The 20,700-nt window shown below is 34.9% G+C and overlaps 1 protein-coding gene across 2 annotated transcripts; it reads left to right on the plus strand.

The window, feature by feature from the left end:
• The first annotated feature begins 271 nt into the window (after window positions 1-271).
• LOC129264897 (cofilin/actin-depolymerizing factor homolog) lies at window positions 272-20,443 on the plus strand. Of its 2 annotated transcripts, none has more exons than XM_064102037.1 (6): window positions 272-362; window positions 9,694-9,724; window positions 10,665-10,757; window positions 13,234-13,251; window positions 14,808-15,010; window positions 15,662-20,443. In XM_064102037.1, exons 2-6 carry the CDS (start codon window positions 9,722-9,724, stop codon window positions 15,813-15,815), a joined length of 471 nt encoding a protein of 156 aa, XP_063958107.1. In that variant the 5' UTR covers window positions 272-362; window positions 9,694-9,721; the 3' UTR covers window positions 15,816-20,443. The 2 variants fall into 2 exon arrangements, with proteins under 2 accessions (XP_063958107.1, XP_054758832.1); XM_054902857.2 differs by lacking the exon at window positions 272-362 and adding an exon at window positions 7,122-7,189.
• The last annotated feature ends 257 nt before the right edge of the window (window positions 20,444-20,700 follow it).

Below are 20,700 nucleotides of genomic sequence, written 5' to 3' on the forward strand. Positions count from 1 at the left end.
TTTTGCGTGCGTAGTTCGCTCGTACCTTACGACCATACGAAAATCATAGAGAGATCAGCGACAAAACTCCGCCCCGCACGCGGACGTTGTGCTACGCATACGGCAGCGGCTCAGTGGGCTCTGACACGTAGAGATATGACACATCTATGCATAACAATAGCAAGATTTTCCGATGGCCATATATACGAGTTAGGTTTCGTGGATAAATCACATCTTGAGAATACGTAGTAATATCATATGTGCACGGCGTGCATGTGCGATCGATACAAACCGATTCTATTCGATACATCATTGTGCTCTCACGTGAAATCTACACTACATCCTCCCTATTTGGAGTGGAATTTATTTGGAATTTAATAACGGTAAGAACGATATTAAATGTATTCATTTGAATTATGAGCAAATGATAGTTTATCGAAATAATTTACTAAGTTAGAATCTACACAGTTAATCCTTGTCACTAAATTGGTCTTCGCTCAAAATTCTCTTCTCGAAATTCTCTCTCCTCCATTTTTTGCCCTCGGGCTTAGCACACGTAGCAAGCGTGAGGGGAAGGGCCGTTCCCGCCCGCCGGGCCGGGGTGCGTTGCTCCTGGATCGGGGGGGGGGGGGGGGGTAGTCAAGAGAACCCTGATCCTGGACAATAGAAGCAGCTCTTCCAAAGCTAAACTGGGATGGGATGTGCTGTGACAGGACTGGTGGTAGACAGTTCGGACATTGACTCAGAGTCAGACAATTCATGCAATTTGTTGGAATTCCGATAAAAATATAGAAAGGGGGAGGGGGCGGGGCCACAACTAAAACTAAAAGTCACTCAGTCACAGTCTTACTGTCCTGAGTAGATTAACAACTGTAACGTTAGATCTATACAGTAAGTACAGTATTAGTCTACAAACAACAACAGCGGTACAAATGAATTAGTCATGATGTCTGCACAAACTTGATCAATGACTGACAGTCATAAATTCATCAACGTTGTTGAAATTGAAATAATGTTTGTTAAGTCGACTTTATTCATGAAATTTTCTTTATTCCGCAAAAAATTGAAGTTGATATTATGTTCCTTAACCTGAGTGAGTGTAACGTTCCCCCCTACCAAATATCTCATAAATATTTTAGAGAAATAAATCAAGTAGTTAACGTTTGCGGTAGGCCTAATTTTCTTTGAAAAAACTCAAGTTCAGCCTATCATTTTCAGATTGAACCAAACAAGTCCAAAGAATAGTGCCCCATGCCCATAAGCATGGCTGCGCACCCGTTCACTTTATACACGATTCTGGGATTTTGATGAAAGATTAGTAAAGGTTGCATATTTTTGAGGGTGTCACATGAAATGCCTAAAATTCAATATTTTCCACCATTTTGAGTCAGATTTTTTTAAAATACACTACCTAACCTGACTACAGTGTATATCTGTGTAGAGTCTATGCATAATGCATTGCAGGTGTCACTCATTCAATGAAAAAGGTTATGATATAACTTTGTTCTCTGTTAGTACTCCATGTGTGGCAAAATAAGATTGGCAATGTTTGGCTTATTTTCTCTTTCTTTGAATCAAATGCTTGATTGTTTGACACTGTCAGATCCCATTAGGCCTACAGCTAATCATCATATAAATTGACTCTTATTCTTAAGTAAATTTATTCTTTTGATTTTTTCTAAAATAAAAATAAATGTTTGGCTTATTTTTGCTTACTAATGAAAAATAAATTGCAATTGTATGGAAATTAGTATTTTTGGTCACAAAAGTGTTATTTTAATGATTTTTTAAAGTGTGTGCTGTGTATTGCATTGGCATACCAATAGGCAATACCATACTCCATAGTCCTTGCTGTAGATTCCTCACATGTAGGATGATTGCAGTGAGCAAGTGGCATGTGTAAAGTTTGTGGTCATTGCATGTCTTTTTTTTATTGTGCATATCCTACATGTACTGTACGCATATGCGAAGACAAGGGGCTCTGCACAGACTAGGCTCCGGCACCTTACCAATACCATACAATAATTTGGTGAAGTGCAACTTCAACTTTTTCAAGTAAAATCTTTAAGGCGTTAATGCAGCCAACTTCGAGAGAATTTCCCAACCAGTCGATATAACGTTAAGAGTCTAGTTGTTCACAATTGTCATTGACATAGCAAGTCTCTCATCACATTTCAAGGTCAATATCGCGATCAGGAACGGCTGTATTTTGGTTGGATCTCTAGGGACAGTGATTTTCCGTTTAAAAAAATTGCCTTTTCCGTTTCAGCATGTCAGAAAACGGAAATTCCGTTTCCCCATAGACTTTGTACACACGGAAAAGTGACAATTCCGTTTACACATTGAATAGCAAAATCACAACACGCACACTCGCACTGGTCAAAATTTGTATCTGCTACCGTACCAACAACACAATAAAATCCGTTCTAATCGGATCTATGCGGGTGCATAAAATATTTTTACACACCCATTTTGCATGCATACATCCTCACCTTTCATATTATTAGCATTATTTCACGGTGAAATGATATTTCATCGATAATTTTGGGGGTTTTTGGACATCGTTATCATCAGTCAACGGCTATTGCCAATCCGCCATCTTGGATTTTAAGACCACGATATCGTGTTGTTACATCTTCAAACGTAGAGGGCAGCAACACACGACCGTGTAAGGAGTTGAACGATATGTGTGCATGTTAAGCCCAACCCGGCCGGCCGCCGGGTACGGGCACGGTGCGGGGTAAAATCGAGTGTGCTGATGTCAAGTGCAGTCACGATGTGTGAATTGTCATGATAGTAGCGAAGTGACATCGTGTTTTCTGGGTTTTTGGGGCCATTTGATATTCTCATTTTGGAGTAATTTCTGTTGCTATTCTGTGTATTTTGAGGGAAAATACGTTTTCCGTGATTTTCCGTTTGAAATGCCACTTTCCGTTTCAAAATGCCCTTTCCGTGAATTCCGTCCGTTTTCCGCAATCAAGAAATCACTGTCCCTAGATCTCGATGTCATTGTTGAATTCTCAGTCAGCTCAAGCATTGCCAATACTTGGCTTCACCATTAGTAACTGAAGTTAATGAAATAAAAAATCTGCCTTTTCGCATGATTTGGGGCACTCAGTCCATATCAAAATTATGGCGAAACTTACATGTAGTCCTGAGTCTCCTGACTACCTCGGGCGATGGTTCGTGTAGGCTCCACTACCTACACTTAAAGGTCAAGTCCACCTCAGAAAAATGTCGATTTGAATCAATAGAGAAAAATTAGACAAGCACAATGCTGAAAATTTCATCAAAATCGGATGTAAAATAAGAAAGTTATGATTTTTCAAAGTTTCGCTTATTTTTAACAAAATAGTTATATGAACGAGCCAGTTACATCCAAATGAGAGAGTCGATGATGTCACTCACTCACTATTTCTTTTGTTTTTTATTGTTTTAATTATACAAAAGTAACAATATATCAATTTTTACGAATTTGATGATTAGGACCTCCTTGCCTGAAGCACACAATGATAAAATAATGGAATTCCACGTGTTCAGGGAGGAATGAAACTTCATTTCACATGATAATGACGAGAAAATAAAAATATTTCATATTTCATATAATAAAATACAAAAGAAATAGTGAGTGAGTGATGTCATCAGTTCCTCATTTGCATACCGACCGAGATGTGCATATAACTGTTTTGTGAAATGAAGCGAAACTTTAAAATGCCATAACTTTCTTATTTTACATCCGATTTTGATGAAATTTTCAGTGTTATGCTTGTTGAATTTTTCTCTTTTTATTCAAATCAAGTTTTTGTTGGGGTGGACTTGTCCTTTAACTACCGCTACCCTCAACTACACCTACCCGAACCGTCGGGTGATAAATACTCGCTCTCAAAAAACAGTGACAAACTGTGTCACTTTTGGTTAAAAAGGCAACATGTAAAAAAAAAAGACATTAATCATACTTTACAGTGACTAAACTTACCATCTGACACAGACTCACTCCTTGCCAAAACGAAAATGGCGAACGCGTGCGGGCCATGCGCAATTCCCTTTCGCCTATTTTGATTTGGCAGTGAATTAATACGTGTGGGGAACTGCCAACCGGCTTCAAATCACCACCTCCTACACACAGAGGGAAGACTCCCATAGGATTCAGAAATCATGGTGGTGTGCTTGACATTGAACTACAGCGTCTATTTAATTCAGAATCGCCCCAATAAAATATTGCAAACAATGAAAAAAAAATTGCCCAAGGATTGAGCCTGATGGCTTGTGTGGTGTAATGTACACAAGCCATGACCTGAGGTCAGTGGCGGATCCAGGGGGGAGGGGGCACATCCGGCCTTCCCCCTCCCCCTTTTAAGAGGCACAAAAAATATTTTGCAATGGAATATGTCATGCATAGACAAGAGAAAGTGCCCTCCCCCCCCCCCCCCCTTGAGAGGCACAAAAAATAATTTTCAATTGACAGTCATGCATAGAACAAGTGACCTCGATTTGGTGGTGAAGACCCTTTTTTCATTTGGAGTTGTCAAAATTTTCCTGTACAAAAATGCCCCCTTTTGGAAAATCCTGGATCTGCCTCTGCCTAAGGTAGTCTTCGGTAATACTGGAAGCTCTGCAATTGTAAATAAATGTGCAATTCAATGTGGGATACTGATTTGGACCTGGTAGTACCGGTACAAATACATGTAGTTTTTAAAAAGCAAGTTTATTAAATGTCGTGCAATGCATGGCTTATGTGAGCATGCAGAATTAGTTTGCACCAGCTGGTAGCGAGACTACATGTACATGTACATGCATTGTGATTGTGTGTGTGATTCATCATGTGAAATGGAGAAGTACCTGCAGCCTACTTGTACAATGTATGCTCAAACCCTTATTCTGTGCCAACTCTTTTTCATGAAATAAATCTTGCTGTAAGTCACAAATTTGCCAGGAAAAATATTTAAATGGAATATTTTGGAGTTCAGCTTGACAGTAGTGTGGTGTATTGTAGGTGTCAATAGACATGTCATTTTGTTACATACTGTACTAGTACATGTACATTTTCAAAAGAAATGCCTGCTGTATACATCACTGACATAAAGCATGTTGTTTACAGGACAAGTCCACCCTACATGTAAGAAAGATTTGATGTGAATAAAAATAGAAAAATCCAGCAAGCATAACAGTGACAAATTTCATCAAACTCGGCTCTCCATGCAAAATAAGAAAGTTATAGTTTTTTTGTAAAATTTTTTTTACTTAATTTCACTAAATAGTTTTATGCACATGCTGGTCATATGCAAATAAGGGGATTGATGACATCACAAACTATTTCTTTTGTGTTTTATTATATGAAATATTTTCATTTTTCCCATGGTCATGTGATTAAAGTTTTATTCCTCACTGAACATGTGGAATTACCATTGTTTATCATTTTGTGGTTCAGTCAAGTTGGTCAATATTTTCATATATCTGTAAAAAATGAAATATTTTATGAAATTTCAAACAATGAAATACAATAGAAATTGTGAGTGAGGGGCATCATCAACTATTTCATTTGCATATGACTGAGTACATGTATATATCTCTGTTTTGTGAAAAATAAGCAAATTTAGAAAATATAACTTTTTTTATTTTACATCCAACTTTGATGAAGTTTTCAGCGTTTTTCTGGGGTGGAATTGACCTTTAAACAGATTAACCAAGTTATTTTCAATAACCAAACTTGTTGGTCTTTCTGTAGTGAGTAGCCTGCTTGCCAGCTGCACCAAATGCACCAATTCATAATCTCATTATTAATGCTGTATATCGTTCTCATTCACTATCATACAAAGTTGAGACAAAAAGAATGAACAAAGCCTTGACATTTATCAGGGATATGCAACAGCCCTGCATTTATGTATGGTGACTCTGATACATGTAAGTTTGAGGTAACTTGAACATTAATAGATCCAGACCACAATTACAATGTACATGTAAAACTTATACCATTTTGAATGTTCCAAGCTTTTAGGCATAATAGTGAGTCCAATACCCCTTTCATAAACCCAATAAAACCCAATTATGCGGCTAATAGCAGCATAATTTGGTCGTAAAATCACAGGAGGACAAGAGTTATCCGCATTATTCTGATGCTGCTATTATCCGCATAATAGCGGCATCGGGACAAGATTTTGAGTTTATGAACGTATTTCCAAATAATGCGGATAATTGCCATGGTGCGGTCACAAGGTCACCCTTTTCCAACACAACCGCATCGGAGGGGGCGTGTCCAGTTGTCATGACGATTATCCGCCTTTTTCAGGACGGGCGCTCGTGAAAATAATGCGGATAATTTTCGGAGTTTGTGAACGCAATTTTTATTGAATTATCCGCATTACTCTTAGGCGGCTAATTGGAGGATAGGTTTTATTGGGTTTATGAAAGGGGTATTAGAATGCTAAATTGCTGATCTACATAGGAGACCCTTGAAGAACAAAAATAGCTCAAAGATACTCAGTAATAGTCCCAATATAAAAAAAAAATAGCCCCTCAAAGAAATTAATTCCTACATGTACGTTAGGCTGACCTCCACTACTGCGGTGCGTATGTGATACTTCGGTCTATGGGGGAGGTGATGCCACAAAGCCAAACAATGACCCCGTTCTCATTATTGTCCTAAAACTAGTTTAGTGGAAACTAGTTTTAATGTGTAATGAGAACAGTCAAAGCGGTCATGGAAGCGATCTTCCAAACCGGTTTAGAAGCCACCTCGCGATGTCGTTTTCAAAATTTCTTTGCCTCGTTAAACTGGTTTTATTGTGAGGACACAACCATTCTTCAGGAAGTGGTCTTTGCACATTTTGAGCATGCTACTCCACACACTGTGTGTACTACATGTATGTCGACGCTGTGGTTTCGAATTTCGTGCGAAACATGTGACACCCCACTGAAGCATTCCTGTAGCAACACGACTGCTTTACATGAATTGTTCTTGAAAACCACTTTCGGGTGATCAGGTGGGAACGCAAGCAATTAAAGTGATCTTTCAAACTGGTTTCCTGAACCAATATCCAGTAAACTAGTTTCCGGTACTGAGAGTTTGAGCGTAATGATCTCTTCTACTGATGCATGGAGCCTGGGTTATGAAGTGCGGAAGCTGGATATTCACAAGCTGGTGGTGTATTTGATAGAGCATGGTGCTTTGTTTAAGGAGACGACGTGTGTGCATGTGCATGCTGAAATAGAGGTAATCCTGGGTTTTTTATAATTCTCATTGTACATTAGCTTGTTTTCATCCTAAAGTTCCTATTTGATTTTTTTTGGGGGGGTTGGGCAGGAGTGGTTCAGATTCAAATTCAAGCAATTTTGTTTAGATTTAATCATGCTAGGATCTGTTTAGAGGGTCTACTAATTCAAGAAAGTACTCCAATTTATGTTTACATATAGATCAAGACAATAATTAGAAGTCTATATTCTGAAAAATTTCAGCCTACGTTATTCCATAGACCCTATCGTTAAGTTACTTGGTTTTCTAAAAGAAAAAAATGTGTGAATATTTCATTAATTTACATGAAAATTCATACCATCCACACCATAAAGATTGTAAGAGATTTACACAATGTTAATAATACAAATACATACAATGTAACTTGGTTAGTAATAAATTGGATAAGTGACAGAATTTAGGTCTAGAATCTGGAGTTAAAGGGGATTTTATAGCAACAATTCAATGGTACCACCCCAGCAAAGAGTTGATTTGCATAAAAAGAGAAAAATCCAACAAGCATAACACTGAAAATTTCATCATGTAAAATAATAAAGCTATGACATTTTTAAGTTTCACAAAGTAGTTGTATGCACATATTGGTCTGTATGCAAATGAGGGGACTGATGACATCACTCACTGACTATTCTATATTTCATTATATGAAATATTCAAATTTTCTCCTCATTGTCCTGTGAAACGAAGTTACTGTTTTTTAAACATTTGTAGGTCCTTATTGCCAAATCTGTAAATAATATTGAAATATACATTTCAAACAATAAAAAAAAATTAGTGAGTGAAGGACATCATCTACTCACTCTCTCATTTGCATACACTGATTTGTCCATCTAATACCCTTTTTACACAGGATTTTCTTAACCCCGGACTATCGCTAACCCCGTACTATCCTTAACCCCGTACTATTTTTTTTCCTTTTTACACATGCCAAATTGTTATTGCTAACCCCGGATAAGGAATGCTTGCTTTTTACACACGAAACTCGCTAACCCCGGACTAGTGGTTTTTGTCGATCATTCGTAGTACAAGTACTTCACTCGTACCATTTTACACACGCTACAATTTCCTTAACCCCGTACTATAGGTGGGGCCAAATTGCCATTTAGCCCCACCTATAGTACGGGGTTAAGCTTAGCCCACTTTCGTTTTACACTAGCGATCTTAACCCCGTACTATCGCTCTTAGCACCGCAATTGCTGGGATAACCCTGCTTTTTTGCAGGGCCAAATAATCCCGTACTAAAGGTGGGGTTAGCCCACTTTGCAAAAATGCTGTGTAAAAAGAAAGTGGGCTAAGCTTAACCCCGTACTATAGGTGGGGCTAAATTGCCATTTAGCCCCACCTATAGTACGGGGTTAAGGAAATTTTAGCGTGTGTAAAAAGGGTATAATTGTTTTGTGAAAAATAAGTGAAACTTTGAAATGGCATAACTTCCTTATTTACATTTGATCTTGATGAAATTTTCATGGTTACGGTATGCTTGTTTGATTTTTCTCTGTTAATTCAAATCAACATTTTTCTAGGGTGGACTTGACCTTTTAAGTTTTGGTAAAGAGTAAGTAATGTGTTTTATACTCAGGTATCAACTAACTTTCCAAATACGAAATTTAATGGCCATTTTTAGCCATTAGAATATTTGGCGTTTTTTTTTTCAGCTGTAACAATTGAATTTGGCATCTAGAGATCCCTTGTCGGTATTTTATTTTTCTTGAAAAATACCCCTCTGTGCATTTACTTCAGGAATTTAATAATTGGATATTCAAGAGAGCTTCATGTATATATCTAGAAGTTTTCAGCCCATTCCATACTTAAGAAGGGGGGTTATACATGTACTTAGACAAAATATGCAGGTATTTTGTTTTGATCAAGCACTCAATCAAAACAAAAATAAGAGCTGGATGAAAAATCTGTAAATATATCCAATGGAACAAATTTTTATTTGATAATGATATCATTAATATTTCAGGGCACACACATGATGTAGTAATGAATTGAAATACTGACATGTACTTTTTACATACCAAAATTAAAGATAGGCTGTAGTGTAAAGTAATGACATGCTCCTGCAGAGGACCGTGCCTGTCAATATTCATTGCAAGATGAATTGTATTAAAGTATATTGCAATATATTTCCTTAACACAATTTCAATTTGATGTTCATGTTGAATTTCAGTAAATAAACCATACATGTACATTTCTGCAACAAATACTGTTGCATGAAGTGTCATTGTTGTAGCAGTTTTGTCCCTTGCCTTGTAATCAAAGACTCATTTGTTTGAAAAACCTTTGGTAAGATGTTGATCAACATTTTGTCATTGTCCATCCAGGTGTAGTATGCCTAGCAATTGACTTTGAAAACATGTGGTGGAATGCTCCACTTCCAATAGATTAATTGATAATAGAAGAATGTTAATTATTATGTTAATGGCAGCAAGTTTTCTCAAATCTTTTACCTTTTATTTTAACAGAAACTCGTATCAACCTAAAGTTACCACCATGGTGAGTAAGATATAAATTCTTTTAATCCATAACTTTAAGGGAAATTTCACCATTGTTAAACTTAAAGTCAAGTTGGTGTTTTTAAAAACAGAATAAATGGAATATTTTAATGTAGATTTGGCAAAAAATTATCTTAAAAAATGAATAACATAAAGACAGTCAAACTGGTTTGTTAAATGAAACCAAAACCCAAGAAGAGAACCAATCTTATTGGAAAGAGTTAATTGAGAGAAGGAATTTAAAACAAGTTTCATGGAAATAAATTATTGAATAGGAGTTATTGAAATTTGAAAGTCTTGTACTTTCAACAGGGATACTCAAATTGGAGAACATGCTTCAAAATGGCTGATATTATTAACAACTCCCCATTTGGTTTGTACATGTACACAAATTTTGAGATTTTCTGCTTTATTTTACACATTTCTGATTATCTCCTTCTGACCTAAACATGCAGTGTAGGCCTATGTGTTGTTAATTATCGGTATATTTCCCCATGATGTGCACAAAGGAGGCAAGACATGAAAGAAGAAAATTTGTGTACAAACCAAAAAGAGAGCTGTCCACAATAGTTAGCTATTTTGAAGCAAGTTTTCCAATTTAAATGTGATCCTTCACAGAAAGTACCATACAACAAGACTTCCCAAACTTCCATAACTATCGAATAACCGATTTTGATAAAACTACTTTTAGATCCTCTCATCTTACTCTTTCTTCTGTCCTTGTTTTTTTTTTTTTAATCATTATTTTTATTCCTACTTTAATGTTCCTTTGGTGCCATCAGTATGTACTCCTATATGTATGAACTCAGCTTTATGGTGTGATGTCATATGAATTTGCAAACTTTTCAGCTTTCATCTTTTACCCTTTTCATTACCAAGCTTGGTTTGCCCCGTTGTTAATGTTAAAACTTTTATTTGTTATCGGTTGTTATTTTTTTCAGCCAAAATCAGGTATCACAGTCCCTGCAGAGATTGAAAAAATTATGAAGGACCTTGTAAAGAAACAGTACATATATGCTATATTTGAATTCTGTGTAAGTATATTTTAATCTTTTATGTCTCTACAATACTGAGTGCCATAGTCATCAAATCATTATAGTCACATTATTTCTCTGTAGAATTGAAGTTACATGTACATCTTCCCTGTAGTTGAGCAAGTCCAAGCTACAGTATTTGTTCCCAAGGAGGTGATTTTTCAACTCTGCAGTGGAAACATTGAAATTTTGTAATCTGAACAAAAAGAAATTACAACAGGAACTGTATAGACAGTGATTAATGACTAAAATTGCATGAATTGTCTTTCCTGGTAACACATGGGACTGAAAAAATATTACAAATCTTGATTTATTATAAATGTTTTCAGTGTGACCAAAGAAGTGCAGGGACATATAGTCTATAGAATCATGGATCTAGGATCCATGATAGAATCCAACTGCTTAAAGGAGAATGAAACCTTTGGAACAAAATAGCTTGTGTGAAAACAGAAAAATCAAAGAAACAGATCAATGAAAGTTTGAGAAAAATCATAAAAATAATGAGAAAGTTATGAGCATTTTAATATTGCGATCACTATTGCTATGGAGATCCTCCCATTGGCAATGCGACAAAGATGTGTGATGTCACTTATGAACAACTCTCCCCATTACTTTAGTACATACATATATTTCACTTTAACTGCCACTTATATCACATCTATCAGTTGATCATGTGTTCTTTCTATAGGATATCATGTAATACAGATTTTTAAAGAATACATCATGGATGAAGAGTTTGTATCAACATAAGAAAAAGCAAAAAGAGACATTTTGGGGGTATTAGTCGATCAAAGAGAAAGTTGTTCTCATGTGACATCACACATCCTTATCGCATTGCCAATGGGAGGATCTCCATAGCAATAGTGATTGCAATATTCAAATGCTCATAACTTTCTCATTATTTGTCCGATTTCCCTCAAACTTTCTTTTTTCTTATTCTTTGATTTTTCTGTTTCGACATAAGCCAACTTGTTCCAAAGGTTTCATTTCCCTTTAATGATTTTTTTCTCCAAGTCTCATGCAACTTTTGGAACAAAATTTGCTACATCAGTGCATGGGTTTCAAAGTTGCAGGCATGCAGTGTTAAAGTGCCTGACCCAGAATTGCTCAAAAATGTAATTCCATGTACAAATCCAATACAAATCATGTTCTAGCTAATATTGATTGTGTCATATTTCTACTTTTAATGACTTAAAGGAACTTATTTCATTTTGTCTTTGATGCAGTAGTGTTGCTGACAATTTTCATCAACAAAAATTAAGATATTTAAAAAAGCATTAAAATACAAAAATTTGATACCTTTTTTTTTAAATGTACATTGGATCAGAATGTCACAGAAATACTCTCAATAAAAATTCAGCAGTTTTCACTTGTTAGCTTTAATTCAATCGATTATCTATAACAAATCTTACATCATTCATTTAAAGAAAAGTGATCAGTATTGTATTACAGTTTAAAGTGTTTTATTGTCTTTTTTAATATTGCTTCAAATTATAAGCTGATTCGTCATTCTTGACAGAGTGATTTTCATCAGTGAAATTGTAAAAAAAAGTTTACCGGTACACAATTTTTAAAATGAAAATGCATAAGAGAATAGCTGTCCCATGTGTTACTGTGCATGTCTTCATTCAACTTGATCTTAAAAGAAAAAAAAGTTGTAGACATCAAAATTTACCCTTTCAATGCTAATTTAAGATGTCACTATGTAAATTTAAATTTGCTTTTTAAATTCAGAGCATTATGTGAAAAAAATCAAGGTTAAAAAACACAATTTTTTTCTGGTCCCATGTGTTACTGATGAATAAATTACCATAAATTATGAAAAGAGTCATCCCAATTATTGCTGATGTTTTAGATAGAGGTCCTTGGCACCTATTAGATTATACCCAAGGACTATGGTTGTTTAATCATGGTATTTGTATAAAAAAGGCCTATTTTGTGCTCTGATTCCCATTTGTTACCATCACAAAATACTAGTAGCTTGGACTTGCCCACTTACATGTACATAACACATTTTTCATGTCACTGATAAATTTCTGGAAGCTGTAGGTCAAGTAAGAAAATGATGTGGGGTCCAGTAGACTTCATGTAAAACCAGATTCCCTGTGTACATGTATTTCATGTGGTAATTCAATTACACAAACTTTATAATCATGAAATCTTTAATTGGATTTACAAATTCAAAAGAATTTACATAATTATTCCAACACCAATAGAAAGAGGCTGTCATTATTTTTCATTATCATAATGAAAAAGAGAATTGTTGCAAACATGTCAGCAAGAGTGTTTTCTCTGATAGATAATACATGTAGATATGATCTTATTTCCCATGTTGAACAGTCTGCTATTGAATTTTCTTTCATGACATTATAAACTTATTTGAGTTGGTTCTTCTACTAAACTAACAATATGTTTTTACTTTGTAATTTTTTCTATGATTCAATATTTTTCCCCTTTTTTCCTATTTATTGTACAGGAAGAGGGTAATTCTATGGTAAGTATTTATATATATGTCTTTGGTCATAATATTGATTATCATTTTAATTTGTTTTTTAATCATACTGGAAGTTTGTTCACATATGCCAAGTTTTATGTAATATTTAATGTTTTTGAGATCAGGAAATATTTAAAATAGAATACAAAGACACATATTCAAAAATTACACTATACCCAGTGGAAATATGATCATATTGGAAATTCCAGGACACCATCACCACCTCTCGAGGTACCTTGATTAGGTCTTTCATTACTTACATTTCCAATTGCATTTTTTTTGTAAATTCAGTCTAATTTATTTGAAACACATTTGATTGTTGTTTCTTCATTCAGTCTTGTCGCCCTTTATTGGATTCTAGTTAATTGTACAATCTCTGACTGCCTTTGCTAGATAATTACAGTGCATTATGCTGTGAATGAAATCGTTAACAAATCAAATCATCATGTATTTTTGACTGCACATTCTGTTAATTACTTGAATAAAACATTGAGGAAGAGATAGAATCAAGCCTTGTAGAATCATAATTTCAGGGCTTCTTAACAAATATGAATACGAACCTATTCATATCCAACTTTTCTCTATGTTGTAAATACAATGTTTATCTTGCAAAGTTGTGAAAACAAAAAATGATGGCTGGGGAGGGGGGGGGGGGGTTCCACAGACTTGGGTTAAGATCCAGACTGGACCCAAAAGTGAAAGTAATCAAAAGCTTATAAACTACTAATTTCATCAATTCAAGCTTTATGCATTTTAACTGCTTACCAGGTGAGTATTTTGCTTAAAAGGCTGAAAAAATATGATTTGAACAGGTGAAGAAAATCTAGACAAACAAAATACTGAAAATTTTACTATAATTGTGATGGATTTGCATTATTTTGGTGAAACAGTATACCTCTATGCATACATGTATTCAGTGAGCAAACTCATCATATCCCCATTTGTTCTTTTGTATGTTATTTTTTTTTGTTTATGCTTAAAAAAAATTTCCTCCAAGAACTAAAAAAATTGGATTGATGATAACTGACTCAATGCATTAGATGTTAATTTCTGCAACTCATATTAATATAAGGGGCTCAAAGCCAAAGGGAGACATCATTCATACATGTATGAAATAATTATTCAAAGTGCAAAGTATGGTCTAGAAACACATTCACAACCCTCCTGACACAGTATGACGTCACATAGTTCAGGCCTTTTAATAAGCTTGCTGTAGCCTATTGTCGAAACCTGTTAATTTGAGTTGTTTTATGCAAAATACTTAGCTGTCAAGCAGTGAATAGACATAAAGCTTACATTGTTGTAACATGTACATGTATATATTTCCCAGCTGTTAATTTCACTTTTAGTTCTGGTCTGGTTTTTTTCTAATGCATGATGAACAAAGAAATGCCAAAATATTTATTTTAAATAATAGCATGCATTTTATATTTCTCTGTGTTTGGGATGAGAGTGGCAGAGAAGGGCTGAGGGGGATAACTTCAATACCCCTTTGTACTGTTATTTTTTTTTCAAGGTAAAATCAGTAATTTCCATGTGCTTTTCATTGTTGCCAGGCTTGGAAAAGGTTAGTTGAAAGGCAAAAGCGTGATGCATTTCCAGACATAAAATCCCATGATCGGGCACCAAGAGAGCGATTTGAACGAGAGTATGATCACTTTCTCTCCTACATCAAGTCTGATAATGCTCTTGTTGGACTATTTGACTTCTCTGCACTTGAAGTACCGGGTAAAGATTTGAAGATTGCTGAAATTCATTGGTATGTAACCCTTATGATGTATTTTCTTTTTTTCCAATTAAAAATGAAATACACAAATTAAGACGTGATCTATCATATTATGACAGAAAGTCACAGACCATAAAAGATCAATCTCGAATAGTATCAGTTCATTTGGTGTGTAATAGAACTCCCCTGTCCAGAGCACAAAACCTTTGTTTTAAGCCCTTTGCCCGTTTGATGTAACATTGAACAAGGCAAACGCCAATTGTGTTCTTAAATTTTTAGATTGCTTGCCCTCTCTGACTCTCATAAGTTTTGCTTGCACTGGGTGTACATGACAATTTTTTATTTCTGTAACTTTGGTGATTTATGTAATGCTTGCACTTATCATGGATTGATGAAATCATCTTATTCAGTATGTATCTTGCACATAATACATGTAGGTACATGTACAAATAAAATAAACTTTGGGTTTTGAGATTTGGAAGAAAAAAAATTCAAACAGATAAACTAATGAAAACTCTATTGTTGGATTAAGGCTTTGTCAAGTTACATGATAAATCTTACTTGCATGATATTGAAAGTAAATGAGTTCAATCATCCTCAAAATAATGCATTGATAAAAAATATGCACAGGTATCTCATGACATATAAAACTATTGATTGATACGTTTTCTTATACTTCTTCAGGTGTAAGGACGAAATGCCAGTAAAAAAGAAGATGTTGTTTGCATCCAGTGTAGACGACATGAAGAAATGTTGCTCTGGTAGTGCAAAGATTATCAATGTCAAGGAGATAGAGGAGCTGAATATTGATGCAATCATTGATATTGTCAAGTCATAAGTGAGGATGGATCAAGAAGGACAGACTGAACATCCTGACATCCATGGAGGTTTATTAAATAATTGTGATCTTAAGTATTGGACTTTTAGTAGGAAACATCTACATATAAAGTAGATATGATATGATGAGAATACAACCATCAGATGATCAGCTGTAATATACATCTGAAAAGTGTTTGGAGACATCATGTTGATGTATTAAGCACATTTACAACCGGGATATATCGTTATGAACATGACATACATGTTTTTAACATCGACATGTAAGTCATATTCGTTGTGGGATGCTATGACTGGGAACTTATGACACTGTTCATCAGTAAGAATAAGCAAGAGGTACCCCATTTGCCTGTCTATTTAATAGGGAACAAGATGAAGATTAAAATTATATATTTCATGGATTACCTCCATTTGTGTCTGGTAATTTTCCAAATTTTCTTTATCATTTCTTTACATTTTATACTGATCACCAGCCTTACATCAACTATCATGAAGTTGCATTGCAGCTGAAGCAAAATACGTTATTCTGCTTCATATCATGTCATCTTCATACATGATGAAATTTGTGACTGATCAGGGTGCCATTTCATAAATGCACAATATCTTTATCTTCATTATCAGCCAATCAAATCAAATGATTTGTTATTGCAAGTTTGTATTCGTAACAAGTTTTATGAAACGAATCACAGATCGATCACAAGTATGGAAAGCCAACAGCACCAACATCTAAAAATACACACATGAAATTGATTCTAAATATCATGTATACTCTTACATGAATCATTGCCAATCAGTGTGCTCCTCTTCGTTTTCACATGGACATTGTTACATTTCTTGTATAAACAATTATGACATTGATGGCTTTCCATATTTAAGATTTATTAGGTCAAACACAACTCTTTGTAATATCACTGGTGATCAAAGGCATGAACCAGTTAAAGTATCTACACCAGAGTACTAGTAACCCACTTCAGTATGAGTACACAGAGGATCTTTGTGTGGTGCAGATTTATATACTCGCTTTAGTATCAAAAGCCCGGGGGGGGGGGGGGTACTTAGTATAAATGTATGATACATATGTGCCGCGGTTGAGACCCCCATTTTCAGCTGAAATTTCCGTTCCAGAGCATCACCAATTTAGGGAGCCATATGAATTCCTTTTTTTTTCCTGTTCCAGAGATCCTCAAATTTGTGGTTTATCGTTCCAGTAATCGCCCATCATGAACTACTCAGCCGGTTAGACCGGTAAGCTCGATCGGCGCGGAGCCATATGCCGGGCCGCCGAAGCTCCCCGCATCCGCAGTTGGCTAGTGCTAGCCCAATGCGATATGAATCTAATAAGACGCGCGCGCACGCTTTATACCATGCTATGATACAATGAGTTCCGGAGACCCAGATTTTTTATGTGGTCAGTTCCAGAGCATTGCATTTTCAGGGATTTTAAGCAATTGTTGATCCAAGAGTCGTTCCGGAGACCCCAATTTCAAGACCAACATTTAGTTCCAGAGCCCCCTATTTTCGACTTTGGTGTGGCACATCTAGGTATATATGGAGTAGTTCCCCTGGGATCAAAAGTTTGCATCATAGCTAGATTGTATGAGAGCTGACTGGCTCAGAATACATGTAGATAAATATGCTAATAGATTGAATATCTATTAGAATTTTTATAAATTTATGGTATACTAATGAGTCATATTTGCAAAAATGGAAGTTTATGCACAACACAAATTTTCTTTTACAATGGGATTTTAACCTTTGACAAGCTGGCTATTTGTTTCATCAAATCTTGTTCCTATAGACCCAGGGGATGGGATGGAAAGGATACGTGGATATATGGTTCAAATTTGTTACATCTGTTAAATATGGAGGTTGAAAAACATAAAAAGATAAAATCATAAGAAATTGATGTTAATTCAGCAGTAAATTTGTTGAGAATTCTACAAAGAATATTTTGATTAAAATAAGCCTCTTTGAAGCTTTATTTAGTGATATTAGCATAAATCATCCTGCATTGCTCTATGAAATTAAAATAGCTCAGGCCATATGTGGTAATAACTGAGTGCAGTTTATATTTCAAATGTACAAACTGCAAGTCACTTTTCATTTTTTTTTTTATATAAGATGGGATGACATAATGAATATACATCTGCTCAGAATGTAAAATTAAAAACACAAGCTTCAAACTTGAGTGAACTGTCAGAATTTGCACAACGTAACCATATTACAACATATAAGTGCATTGCATGGGTCAGTATGAGCTTCAATTTTTGATCTGTATCGAATCATGTACTATCATCATGCATTCAGTTTGAGCCCATCTAAATATTGTGGTTTTTGGTTCTGATTTCATTTGAACATTTTTTTAAAATTATTTTTGGCAGGGGGGGGGGGCGCATAGGAGAGGAGGGGATTGGGATGGGTAAGAACCATCTTGATTGCATGTCAGTTGATCGATTGGTGTGCTAATATTTTGAAACCAATCTAGAATATTTATTTTTACTGTACTAATTCTTTTTGTGCAGAATCATGATACTGTATATAACTGTTAAGTGTATTTATGAAGGTGTTTGCTCCTGCTATGCAATTAAGTATTCTTTTTGTGCAGAATCATAATATATAACTGTTGAGTATATTCATGAAGGTGTTTGCTCGCGCTATGCAATCACCAATGATTAAAGAACACTTTATTTGACTGACACCCATCATTATGAATATCCCTGTGTTAACACCATTTATTCTATTTCATATAGAATTAGAAGAAAACATTTTAAGTGGACTGATATTAACTATTGCAGTTGTCAATACATAAGCACCTCAGGCAAAATGTTTTGAAGCTCTTCCGGTGCAACTTTGTGTTTTGAGAGGATAGTTAATATAAACCCATGAGGTTATTCACAGTACTTCCTCTAGTGATACATGACCAATGAAAATGTTTTTATTTTTTTAACTGTGATGGAGCTGTAATACAGGTTTAAATTTGAGATTCATTATTCGACCATTGCTCATTGGCATGACAAAGGAAAACAGAGTGCAGGGGAAATGCTGAATTCATGCCCCTTCCTAACTACCAACGTTGGTGGCTTACATGTATGTTGTCCATCAGAGCAAACTTGCTAGATTTTGTTTTAAACATTGGCCTTCGTTGTGCCCCCTTGAAAGTTAGGGCACCCAAGGCTTGTGCCTCTTCCCCATACAGGCTACTGCCATTGATATTGAGAAAAAAATGTAGGATCAAACCTAAAACTGAACAGTAATGACCAGTTTATTGGGCACAAAGCCTGTATTTTCATATTGTACATCTGGTCATATGAGTTTTGAGAGAGGATAGAGAGAGAGGGAGGGGGTGGGTGGGGAAGGTCACTGGATTAAATGGTTTTGTGCTTCAAATAAAATTGTAATGTATCTCGAACCATCTGAGTAAGCATAGTGCAATCATTTCTTGCAAGTTGAGATTGCTTTGAGGGTGGGAAAAGTAGTTCATGTAATACATTTTATGTTTGAAAGGAATTTAAAATTCAATACATGTTCTTCCAATTTGCATGATAATTCATATATTGACCAGTCTGTTTATTTTGTAAACAAATTGTTGTATTGTAATAAGCGCACCCGAACAGATATCCAAATCCTTTTTTTAAAGAGAAATATTAAGGGTTTATTTTTCATATCTACACCCATGGAATATTTATTATACATGCAGGCCCTAATTGTATATTGATATTAGGCTTTTCATTTTTACATCAGCATGTTTCCTCATTACATGGAGATTTCTAGTTTTAGTGCATTATTAAAATAAACAGAACTCTCTTTGAATGTGTACCAAACTAGCATAATGCTGAAAATTTCATCAAAAATCAGATCTAAAATAAGAAAGTTATGACATTTTAAAGTTTTGCTTATTTTTTCACAAAACAGCTGTATGCACAACTCAGTGACATGCAAATGAGACAGTGGGTGGTGTCCCTCACTCACTATTTCTTTTGTTTTTTATTGTTTGAATTATACAATATTTGATTTTTTTCAGATTTGACAATAAGGACGAACTTGACTGAACCATATAGTATTAAACAATGCTAATTCCATATGTTCAGTGAGAAATTAATCTTTGTTTTACTTGACAATGGGGAGAAAATTAGAATATTTCATATGGTAATAAAATACAAAAGAAATAGTGAGTGGATGACATCATCAGTCTCCTCATTTGCATATCAACCAGGATGTGCATATAACTGTTTTGTGAAATTAAGTGAAACTTTATAATGTCATAACTTTCTAATTTTACATCAGATTTTGATGAAAGCTTCAGTGTTAAATGCTTGTTGGAATTTTCTCTTTTTATTCAAATCAACGTTTTGTTGGGGTGAACTTGTTCTTATAACAAGATAAAGGAAGTGTTTACATGTAGGGCTTTTTATTATGAGAGAGGGAGAGAGAAAATAGTATATAAATGCATTGCCTAGAAATGTATCTTAAACAGTTCAATAAGTACCGGTTATATAAAAGCAAATGTATTTTCTAGTTTGATGTAAATGAAATTTAAATTATTAACCTCTTTTTTGCACTTTGGAAATATTATTTTATTTATGGCTTAGTGTTTGACAATCATTAAAGAGAAGAAAGAGAAAATTACAACTTATATTATGCTCCAATTATTTCAAATGAGTGTGTGTGTTTTTTTTATCTGTCACTTAATTTATGGACGTTGTAACATAAATCAGATACAAAGGAGGGCTCATTATTTTGCAAAAGGAGTTTGATTTATTTTTCATTTTAATAAAAGGGTGAAATTCCATTGAAAAGGTGAGTAAAATTGGCAAAAGCAGTGGGATCTATTTTGGTTTGATCTATCTGAGCATACCCTATTTATTTTTTGTCCTAATACATAATAT

This window comes from Lytechinus pictus, chromosome 7, assembly GCF_037042905.1.
Source record: "Lytechinus pictus isolate F3 Inbred chromosome 7, Lp3.0, whole genome shotgun sequence".
NCBI lineage: Eukaryota > Metazoa > Echinodermata > Echinoidea > Temnopleuroida > Toxopneustidae > Lytechinus > Lytechinus pictus.

What these genes read in the sequence shown, in the direction of transcription:
- LOC129264897 (XM_064102037.1), top strand. An exon ending in AAGATTGCTGAAATTCATTG is followed by an intron (nt 15,011 to 15,661) that starts GTATGTAACCCT and finishes ATACTTCTTCAG; the next exon opens with GTGTAAGGACGAAATGCCAG.